Raw genomic sequence first — 12237 nt, 5'->3', positions numbered from 1 at the left:
TTTTGAAATGACCTAATTATGCCACAAAAACTGTTAAAACAACCTCAGTTTATTTTGAAGATAAGGTGTTAGACTAGTATTAGGCATGGCTACAACTCTAGTTTTTAGAGGATCGTTAAAATGTCACATTTTCCTTTAACTTGTTGGTGGTTGTGGAGTTTCTCCCATCAACATTGTCGTAAAAAGCAGTATGATTGACACAAAATGTGTAGTTTACTCTTCTCAAAAGTTAACTGATAGCCGATACAAAAGGCAGTGCATTTCAAAGGACTCTGGTCCCTTCAGTATTTCGTAGCCAAAAGAAGCATAACAAGTACAGTGGCAAGAAAAAAATATGTGAACCCTTTGGAATTCCCTAGATTTCTCTATTAATTGGTCATAATTTGACGTGATCTTCATGTTAAGTCAAAAGTATAGACCAACACACTATACTTAAGGTGATAACACGCTAACAGTTATAACTTTCATGTCTTTTTTGAACACACACATCAAACATTAACAGTGTACTATGGAAAAAGTAAATGAACCTCTGGATTTAACAGCTGGTCAAACCTCCTCTGACAGCAATAACTTTTCACAAGTACATCTGATAGCTACAGGTCAGACCTGCACAATGATCTGGTGGAATTTTGGACCATTGTTCATTACAAACCTGCTTCATCTCAGCCACGTCCTTAGGATGTCTGATGTGAATGTCTCTTTTGAGGTTGTTCTACATCATCTCTATTAAGGTTTGAGCTTTTGACTGGGCCACTCCAAAAAGTGGATTTTCTTTTTTTAAAGTAATTTTGCAGTAGATCTACTTTGATGTTTAGGGTCATTGTCCTGCTGCTTTACTCAGTTTCTACTGAGCTCCAGCTGGTGAACAGCCACCCTATCATTATTTAGTAGGATACATTGATAAACTTGGGAATTCATTTTCACCTCAATTATGGCAAGCCGTTCAGGCCACGAATCAGCAAAGCATCCCCAAATTATGATGCTCCCTCCAATGTACTTCACTATTGTGATATCTTCATTTTGAAATATGGTAACATTTTTGCCATATGTACTGCTGCATATTCTTCATGAACCAGTTAAACCTTAATTTCATCAGGCCACAGTGGTCATCGTCGTCCTGTTCAGTGTTTTGTGTTTAGTAGACTTGAGAACAGATCTTTTTTCAATGATTCCTTCAAGCCTTTAGCTGTTATTCTCCTCACTGACCATTCTGCATTGTGCCTTTCAAGTCATCTTTGCTGGGCCTCCCTCTTCAGTACTACATTGTCCATTTATACACAGTTAGTCTTATTGTTGACTGACAAATGTCTAAACTCTTTGAAATTACTTTGTAATCCTTCCCAGCATTCTGCAAATCAACAATTCTTGATTGCAGATCTTCTGAAAACCATTTTTTTTTTTTTTTTGCAAGGAGTGTTTCACATCAACAGATGCTACTTGTGGATAACCAACTCAAAATTTTGAGTCTTTTTCTATTGTTGATCACACTGTCAATACTAACAATACTAATCTAATCAATACTTCCAATTTCATTTCACTGATTGGACTGTGGGTTTGCTAACTCCTGTCTCCACCAGTTAACTTGTGCTGAAGTCATTGGTCTAGGGGCTTACATACTTTTTCCATCAGATACATGTGAATATCTGAATTATGTATTTAATATAAATTAGAACAATACAATGTGTGCATTATTAGTTAAAACAGATTGTGATGGTTCATTATTGTAACTTAGTTGAAGGCCAGATCATATTTTAAAGCAAGCTTATACATAAATGTGATTATTTCCAAAGGGTTCACATGCTTTTTCTTGCCACTGTACTTTTCAAATAACACAGTCCTCCTTTAAAATTTGATTTTACACAAGGGATACAGATATTTGGTTAACCTCAAAAAGAAAAAAACAGCTAACCATCTCATCAATTGAAAACTAAATTTTTCGTTTGACAAAGTACTGTAGAGAAATAATGCAGTGGAATATTACAAGTATAGCAAACCAGTCAAGATTTATTGACTATCATCATGGATATTCCTGTATTATGGGCCATGTGTAGTTCTCACTCGTGGCATACACAAACATAGGTAAGTTGGCACTTCATTCCCAGTAATTTTAGATTACATATTTATATTTAAGAAAAGCAGCATACCCAGATGCTTAGGGGAAAGCCTGCTTCTCTGTCCGTTGACAGTTATACCAGCAGTGGTAAGTACTCTCCAAAGGCACTAAGCTTACAGGGGCACAGAAGTGATGCAGTGCCAAGCAAATGAGGTTCAGGAACCACAAAAGAGGGTCTTCATCTGGTGCGATGCAGGCCTCCATTGTTATAAACACCAATCTTTACTTTACAGTCTTTACCCAGTAGTCTTTACTAAAAAGAGTAGCGATTATATTTTCATTTTCCTTTACTGTGCATCATTACCTTCACTACTTGGTCAGCACATTGAACTTCTCTGAAAATTTTACTTTACAGCTGTTTTCTCCACTGACTACTTCCACATTGTCTCACAAAGTGGTATCCTGCTTGAAAAAATGTGTATAAAAAATTTTCTACATCATTCAGGTTCTGCTTGCTTTTGTCTGAAAGCCAAAGCACTTATTTGATTTACTTTGACCTTTAGCAGATGGCAGAAAATGGCCAAACTTGCACATATGGATTATCTGACTTCATGTCATCATTTGTAAGGTATATAGCGATTGATTTTGGAGAGATGGGAGGAGTAGGAAGCCAGTATTCCTTGAAATATTAGACTGCATCTGTCGCAAACAATATATCACACTTATTACATCATTATTACTACCATGAAAGTATTTACTTACATTGATGTGAATTGTGGCCATCGTGGCACTGTAAGGAATAAGGTGGTATGTACCAGGCAGTCTGACCTAGTGCCTGTGGTCACAGCAAATCATGAAGCTGCATAATTGAGTCCCCACCATTGATTTACTTTTTGAGTTAACTGCAAAGCTTCACATTGTTGAATTATGGATACAGCTGTACTGTACTTGAAGAACACATTGAGATGCTATTCGATTCTAAAAAGGTGCTGTACAAAACAAAATTTGTTTGAAGTGAGTAGTGTGGTCCAATGAATAATTATGAATCATTCACTATCTACCACTTAGTGACTGGTGATCTTGAGTAGGTCTCTAAATGTGAAAGAACTCTAGATGTAGAAATAAAATATATATAAAAATACTTTTTAAAAACCACGCTTATATTAAGTTAAAAAGTGTACTAAAAAGTAAAAAATAAGTCTCTCATACATCACTCGTAAAAGATTTTAAGAAGTGTTTTTTGAATGCTGATTGATGAAAAGTACGCTTCAATTACACTTTTTAACTTAATACTAGGCTGACCCGCCTTTTAAGGCGACCGACTTTTAAGTTGACCACTTCTTAAGGCAATTCAATATCTCGATCAATTTGATATTTTATACAAACTCATTAATTTGGTTATATTGCATTTGAGCGGTATTACTTTAATACTCATAGTTTCTGTTATTTTTGTGATGAAATTTAAACTTTTTTTCTATATTGAAGTCGCCCTTTTGAACCCCCCTGATATTTACCACGCGGTGAGGCGTTTGTACTCCATCAACATTATTTCCAGCGACATAATTTTGTCTATTTTTCCAGCGCATCGCGCACAAAAGCAAGGGAACGATGGGAGCACCAGAACTCTGCTCACATCATGTCGCTTCGTATCGCAAGCTGCAAGTAGTAAGTCTGTGATAAGCGGAATACCGCTACGCTTTCCACTCACAGGATGGAAGGACAATCCCGACCGCTTTTATATAGTAAGAAAGAAGAAGATGATATCGCACAGTCTGGAGTAGAAAATCATCTTTTACCTGTAAAAACAAAACTACAAATCCCATCGTGCATTGCAAAATGGACGGGGCATGTGTGAAACTCTGCACCTGCGTAGCACTCATGGGACGGAAGGACAATCCCGACCGCTTTTATATAGAAGGATAAGCGTGGTTTTTAAAAAGTATTTTTATCTATATATAAATATATATGATATATTAATCATTTTTTTTAATTTTTTTTTTTCAAATTTTTACTCTTGGGTTTTTTTTTTAGTATAATTTTGTAATCAATCTTTTAACACTTTCTTTAATATTTCTGTCCGTTATTAGCTCCATCTATTGGTGAAATCTTTATTCTTCGTATTAAAATTTAATTTCTTAATCAACATGGACCAGTTAGTGAAACTGATTATTGATTCATGTATTGTCATCGGAAGTGAGTATGTCTGCAAAATTTCAACTCTTTTAGACAATAGGAAGTGGGTTAAATATCGATTACAAGATTTGTACCAGACAACAAACAGGTGAAGGTAAAAGAAGCGTGGTAAAGGCACTACACCAATCAGCCACAACATTAAAACCATTGACTGGTGAAGTGAAGAACACGAATGATCTCATTACAGTGCCACCTGTCAGGGTGTGGGATATATTAAGCAGCAAGTGAACAATCAGTACTTGATTACGGAATTGCTAGGATTTGAGCAATTTCGACAAGGGCAAAATTGTGATGACTGGGTCAGAGCATATCCAAAATTGTAGGTCTTATGGGGGTGTTTCCAGAATACAGTGATTAGTACCTATCAGAAATGTGCCCCAAGGAAAGACCACCAGTGAGTTGGTAACAGGGTCTTAAGCGCCCAAGGCTCATTAAAACGCATGAGGAGCAAAGGCTAGTGTGTCTAATACAATCCCACAGAAAGCTACTGTAGCACAAATTGTTGAAAAACTTCATGCTGGCCAAGTGTCAAAACACACGGTGTATCTCAGCTCGCTGAATATGGGGCATTGTGGCTGCAGATTGGGCTGTCCACTCCCAAAAAGCACTTAAATTAGACAAGTGAGTGTCAGAACTGGACCATGAAGCAATGGGAGAAGGTAGCTTCGTCTGATGAATCATGTTTGCTTCTAGATCATGTGGACGGCTGGTTGCATGTGCTTTGTTTACCTTAGGAAGAGATGGCAGCAGGATGCACCTTGGGAAAGAGGTAATCCCGCGGAGGCAGTGTGATGCTCTGACAAACTTTCTGCTAGGTAAATTTGGGTGCTGCAATTCATGTGAATGTTACTTTGACACAAATCACTTGCCTAATGATTGTTGCAGACCATATACACTCACCTAAAGGATTATTAGGAACACCTGTTCAATTTCTCATTAATGCAATTATCTAATCAACCAATCACATGGCAGTTGCTTCAATACATTTAGGGGTGTGGTCCTGGTCATGACAATCTCCTAAACTCCAAACTGAATGTCAGAATGGGAAAGAAAGGTGATTTAAGCAATTTTGAGCGTGGCATGGTTGTTGGTGCCAGACGGGCCAGTCTGAGTATTTCACAATCTGCTCAGTTAGTGGGATTTTCACGCACAACCATTTCTAGGGTTTACAAATAATGGTGTGAAAAGGGAAAAACATCCAGTATGTGGCAGTCCTGTGGGCGAAAATGCCTTGTTGATGCTAGAGGTCAGAGGAGAATGGGCCGACTGATTCAAGCTGATAGAAGAGCAACTTTGACTGAAATAACCACTCGTTACAACCAAGGTATTTAGCAAAGCATTTGTGAAGCCACAACACGCACAACCTTGAGGCGGATGGGCTACAACAGCAGAAGACCCCACCGGGTACCACTCATCTCCACTACAAATAGGAAAAAGAGGCTACAATTTGCACAAGCTCACCAAAATTGGACAGTTGAAGACTGGAAAAATGTTGCCTGGTCTGATGAGTCTCGATTTCTGTTGAGACATTCAAATGGTAGAGTCAGAATGTGGCGTAAACAGAATGAGAACATGGATCCATCATGCCTTGTTACCACTGTGCAGGCTGGTGGTGGTGGTGGTGTAATGGTGTGGGGGGTGTTTTCTTGGCACACTTTAGGCCCCTTAGTGCCAATTGGGCATCGTTTAAATGCCACGGGCTACCTGAGCATTGTTTCTGACCATGTCCATCCCTTCATGACCACCATGTACCCATCCTCTGATGGCTACTTCCAGCAGGATAATGCACCATGTCACAAAGCTCGAATCATTTCAAATTGGTTTCTTGAACATGACAATGAGTTCACTGTACTAAAATGGCCCCCACAGTCACCAGATCTCAACCCAAGAGAGCATCTTTGTGGTGGAACGGGAGCTTCGTGCCCTGGATGTGCATCCCACAAATCTCCGTCAACTGCAAGATGCTATCCTATCAATATGGGCCAACATTTCTAAAGAATGCTTTCAGCACCTTGTTGAATCAATGCCACATAGAATTAAGGCAGTTCTGAAGGCGAAAGGGGGTCAAACACCGTATTAGTATGGTGTTCCTAATAATCATTTAGGTGAATGTACACCCCTTCATGGTGCCTTGCCACACACAAAATTGTTTAGGAATGATTTGAGGACCGTGATAAAGAGTTCCAGGTGTTGACTTGCCCTCCATATTCTCCCGATCTCAATCCGATTGAGCACTTGTGTGTACTAATCCAGAAATACTTGCTGTGTTTGGTCCAAATAGCATTAGCTGTTCTAACCTCAACCAGTAAGATGTAAGTGGCATGATGAAGGTGATCATGTGAGCAGGGGTGTAATTCAGGGGCATGGTAATCAATTTTTACATTATATGGCAATGACCCTGGAGGGCCACAGTGACTAACTCGAGACAAATTTTGCTGTTTAACTGGAGTTCTTCCTTGCTATACACACTCTGCCAAGAATCCCAAAGAACTGGAATATTCAAAAATATCCACATCAGATATCTTAATTTATTTGAAACCAGCGTCTAATGTGCTGTGATCAGTTCTTACTACAAAGAAATTTATTTGCTGGCATGCAGTTTACTAATTGTAAAGTACAATTACTGTATTTAAAAAAACATATTGAAGAATTGAATCTTGGCAGTTTTTTTTTTTTATTTTTTTAATAAGCCTCTTCAAGGTTGTGTGTACCCAAAGTTTAAACAAGTTACAGTACATTGCTCATCTTAAGAAAAACTAGCATGAGAGTCTACTGATTTTGACATGCTGTAAAAATCCACCTTATCTAAACTGGAGAGTGAGAGCAAAGCACCAGAATCCCAAATGCTTTCCTAACCTAACGGTCCTGGCAGGGAGAGGTAAAGGAGATTTTGATTGGGCACTCTCCAGCATAAAACATTCTCATCTTTGGATTGCTCTCTTTCAGAGGTTTACACCTTATTAGTGTAAGATGTAATGTCAGAGTTTGGGAGAGATTTTTTGGAAATTCTTTTGATTTTGATTTCTTTAATGTTTTTCTTAAACCTTGCTCCCGATCTTTATTGTAATTTTTTTGAAATGAGGGAACATGCAGCATATTGCGAATTTGTCATCCCTAGGTCACTACAAGATTCATGGAAATTAGGGGAAAAAAATAAAGTGCAAATCCCATATGACACTGTGAGGAATAGCTCGGTGCTACCTCTCTGCCTATTTGTTAATAAAACATTTGCACTAAACATTAACCTGATTAAAACTAAATGTAAGATTCCCAAGTTAACTATTAACTTCTGAAACGGATACGTTCTTTTTTTTTTTTAAAAAAAAAAAAGAATTAACAGACGTGGACAAAATTGTTGGTACCCTTCAGTCAATAACGAAAAACTCACAATGGTCACAGTATAACTTTAATCTGACAAAAGTAATAATTTGGCTCAAACAACGACGGATGATGCGATCTGACAATGATATTCATTGAGCTTGCAGTTCACCTTGGATCTCTTTAGAAGTTTTTCTGGGCTCTTTTATTACCATTCGTATTATCCGTCTCTTTGATTTGTCATCAATTTTCCTCCTGCGGCCACGTCCAGGGAGGTTGGCTACAGTTCCATGGATCTTAAATTTCTGAATAATATGTGCAACTGTAGTCACAGGAACATCAAGCTGCTTCGAGATGGTCTTATAGCCTTTACCTTTGACATGCTTGTCTATAATTTTCTTTCTAATCTCCTGAGACAACTCTTTCCTTCGCTTCCTCTGGTCCATGTTGAGTGTGGTACACACCATGTCACCAAACAACACAGTGACTACCTGGAGCCCTATATATAGGTCCACTGACTGATTACAAGATTGTAGACACCTGTGATGCTAATTAGTGGACACACCTTGGATTAACATGTCCCTTTGGTCACATTATTTTCAGTCTTTTCTAGGGGTACCATCATTTTTGTCCAGGCCTGTTTCATGAGTTTATTTTTTTAAATAATTCTGTTGAAGCATAGTTGAAAATCAATGTCTGACTTTTATTAGTTAAATTTCATAGAATTTTTATTTATTAATACTTTTGTCAGATTAAAGTTATTTCTGTGACCATTGTGAGTTTTTCTTTCATTGACTGAAGGGTACCAACAATTTTGTCCACGTGTGTAAATGACAAAGGACCCAACAGCTTACCATCTAACTTGGACCCATTTACACCTGTGGGTGTTCCTCATGAAATACTGGTTTTTAAAAATATTTGGAAGAAACAAAAGGTGCAAAAAAAGAAGAAATTAGTTACTAATCTGCCCCATTTTACATTATCCATGTAAAAGAAAAAAAACACTATCAGAATGTGCTAATGTGGTAGAAAAAAAATACTAACAAGTTTTAAACTTTAACAAATTCTGTTATCTAGAAGGATTGGCTTCTAATCTAGCGATTGGGCTTTAAGAAAATCCTGAAGCCACTGCAGACCTCCCAAGACTGAATTTAAACACCCTTGGCTTATGTCCCTGCATTTTGAGTTCAATATGCCAATTAATACATACTGTACATTAGACATAAATAGATGCAGACAGTTGTTTTTTAAAAAAAAAAAAAACACTTTCTCCTCTGATGGTCAAGGTCCCTCCATCCATCCATTATACAACCCACTATATCCTAACTGCAGGGTCACGGTGGTCTGCTGGAGCCAGTCCCCTTTACCTTAAATGAGACTGCACAGTTATTTTCTGAGAGTGTTAACTCAGTGATTTACCAGGCTGTATGTGTGAATAAAGTGTAGCAATAACGCAGACTTTGTCGTAATTATTAAGAAGAATCTACTTTTGTACAATTTTAGTTTAAGTGCATTGTTACAGAAATACAATCAAACTACTTGGAAAACTTAAGTTTTGATGCGAATGATTTTGGTATAAATTGTTTATAGTTCTTAGGTTAATATTTTTCTTCACTGCCTAGTTTGTACGTGTATTCTGTTTTAAAATGAATTGATTTGTTGTGTATATTCTAGTGTACGCTGCTTTCAAGTTTAGATGTATGCCATTGTTAATTATATTGGTTGCTTGCTCTATTGAGCTAAATATTCTACCTGATAACCTTGTGAATGCTTTGAAATCACTCTTAAAAAGAGTAAAAAAACATTAAGGAACAGCTTGGATACACGCGATTTGTTTCTTAATGCATTGCAGAGCTATTCAATTGCCATGCATATACATTGGATTGATTTTAATAAATTTGACATACTTGAAGTTTGCACTATGCAACTATAATATCTGGAAAATACAAGCATCAGATTGGGAGTCCAGCTGCTAGTCTCTTGGGGAATGTCTCTTATTAGCTTAGCACATCTGGCCACTGGGATTTTCGTTCATTCCTCAAAACCAAATTACTGCAACTCCTTCAAGTTAGATGGGTTGCGTTGGTGTACAGCAATTTTCAAGTCATGCCTAAAGATTCTCATTGGATTGAGTTATGGACTTTGGCTAGGCCATCTCAAGACATTTAAATGTCTTCCTTGAAACTAATCCAGTGTAGTTTTAGTAGTATGTTTAGGGTCATTGCCCTGATAGAAGGTCAAACTTCATCACTGTCTCAAATCACTGGCAGACTGAAACAGGTTCTCCTCAATCCTGACTGACCAGTTTTCCTGTCCCTGCCAATGAAAAACATCCCCACAGTATGATGCTGCCTCCATCGTGCTTAACTGTCTTCTCAGAGTAATAGGAAGTGTTGTATTTGCGCCACACGTGGAATTTCCCAATATGGCCAAAAAAGTTCAGTTTTAGTGTCATCATGCTGTTGGGCAAACTCCAAACATGTTTTCTTATTTTCTCTAAGCAATGGGGTTTTCCTGACCACCCTTCCATAAAGCCACATGATGTGGAGTGTATGGCTTAAAGTGGTCCTACGCTCAGATACTCCCATCACTACCATCTCCACTGTGGCTCTTTTCACCTCCTTCATTGGTGTCTTTGTTGCATCTCTAATTAATGCTCTCCTGACCCTGTCTGAGAGTTTTGGTGGGCAGCCTTCTCTTTTCGGGTTTGTGGTGGTGCCTTATTTTTTCAATTTTGTTATAATTTGTTTAATGGTGCTCTGTGGGATATTCAAAGTTTGGGATATATATTTATTTTATAACCCAACCCTGATCTATACTTCTCCACAACTTTGTTCCGGACTTGTTTGGAGTGCAGTGCTCCATGGTCGTCTTGTTGCTTGCTTAGTGGTGTTGCAGAGTCAGAGACCTTTCAGAACATTTTTTTCTTTATACAGACATCATGCGACACTTCGATTGCACACAGATTGACCCTAACCAACTAATTATGTGCCTTCCAAAGTTAATTGGTTGCACCAGCTCTTATTTAACAGTTTCATAGCAAAGGGGATGAACACATGTGCACTCACAACTTTTCAGTTTTTACTTGTTTTTTTATTTATGTATGTATTCATTTTTGTGTAATAGATTGTTTGGTTATTTTCCAGACAATGCTGATGTTGCAATGGTGAATTTTTATGCAGACTGGTAAGTACTGACTGTGTCAACTGTCACTATTTGCAATCCAAGAAGCAGTGTAATTAGAATTGGTTTGATGCTGATAAACTTGCAGTGTGAATAGAACTATTTCTACCAACTGTTCCTTTTTCTGTGGTGCTGTAGGTGCAAGTCATTCAAATGCTGCACCCATTAATCAAACGACATTATAAACGCTTACAAGTACACCTATCCAGTGAACTTGCAGATGTTCTTTGTTAAGCATCCTAGAGGAAAATGGATAAAATACAAGCTGCCAGAATTATGAGTTTGATAAGAGTTAACCATTTTTAAAAAACTGGCTAATTGAATATTCTTATATTTAATTATTTGCTCAAATTCATAACTTCCACAGCCAGGTGCCCACATTGATGCTTTCTTATATCTGCCTACTTCATTTTTAGCTTGTGTTCTCTGTGTTTTTGGCAACTGAAGTCAAAACTCTGAACCGTAATTGAAGTTTTTTTTTTTAAAAAAGAAGATTTTTCTTGGCTTATTATAATGTGAGGTGATGGCTGGTTTGAGTTTTCATATCCTAAAAGTGAAGTTGGTGAAGGCAGAAATGTGGGCCATGCAAAATGTGTGTGTGTGTGCAGAAAACGACAGGCAAGCTAATAGAGTTATAATCCTTATTGTTTCATTACTCTGTAATCATTTGGCTATTGATCAGTCAGTCTTCAGAATGAGGGACTGATGTCAGATTATCTGGGGTCAAATAGCATTATAGATCAGGTTGAAATTTTCTGACTAGTTTGTGTGCAGTTTTGTTGAAGTGCAAAGTATTATAATGAATATGCATGCAAAGCCATCTGGCACAGTTGTTGGAGAACATGCACTATCTTACTATGTAAATACTAATTTCTGATATGTTACGATTTGATTCAGCATTGTGTATATGTGCATACTATTAGGTTCTGATTTCACTCTGTATTTGTATACTAGTATGCATTTACAGTGCGTATTCACAGCGCATCATTTTTTCCACATTTTGTTATGTTACAGCTTTATTCCAAAATGGATAAAATTCATTTTTTTCCTCAGCATTCTACACACAACACCCCATAATGACAACGTGAAAAAAGTTTACTTGAGGGTTTTGCAAATTTATTAAAAATAAAAAAATTGAGAAAGCACATGTACATAAGTATTCACAGCCTTTGCCATGAAGCTCCAAATTGAGCTCAGGTACATCCTGTTTCCCCTGATCATCCTTGAGATGTTTCTGCAGCTTAATTGGAGTCCACCTGTGGTAAATTCAGTTGATTGGACATGATTTGGAAAGTCACACACCTGTCTATATAAGGTCCCACAGTTGACAGTTCATGTCAGAGCACAAACCAAGCATGAAGTCAAAGGAATTGTCTGTAGACCTCCAAGACAGGATTGTCTCGAGGCACAAATCTGGGGAAAGTTACAGAAAACTTTCTGCTGCTTTGAAGGTCCGGATGAGCACAGTGGCCTCCATCATCCGTAAGTGG

The 12237-nt window shown here is 37.7% G+C and overlaps 1 protein-coding gene across 1 annotated transcript in view; it reads left to right on the top strand.

The window, feature by feature from the left end:
* erp44 (endoplasmic reticulum protein 44) overlaps positions 1–12237 on the top strand; it is a 110745-nt gene that overhangs the window by 58295 nt on the left and 40213 nt on the right. The window contains exon 3 of the mRNA XM_039736620.1: positions 10711–10750. Within this exon, the coding sequence (XP_039592554.1) occupies positions 10711–10750 (40 nt within the window). The remainder of the gene's footprint in view (positions 1–10710; positions 10751–12237) is intronic.

This window comes from Polypterus senegalus, chromosome 15, assembly GCF_016835505.1.
Source record: "Polypterus senegalus isolate Bchr_013 chromosome 15, ASM1683550v1, whole genome shotgun sequence".
NCBI classification, from domain to species: domain Eukaryota; kingdom Metazoa; phylum Chordata; class Cladistia; order Polypteriformes; family Polypteridae; genus Polypterus; species Polypterus senegalus.
Note: the sequence above shows the minus strand (reverse complement) of the source record. Positions and strands in the feature narration are given on the sequence as shown.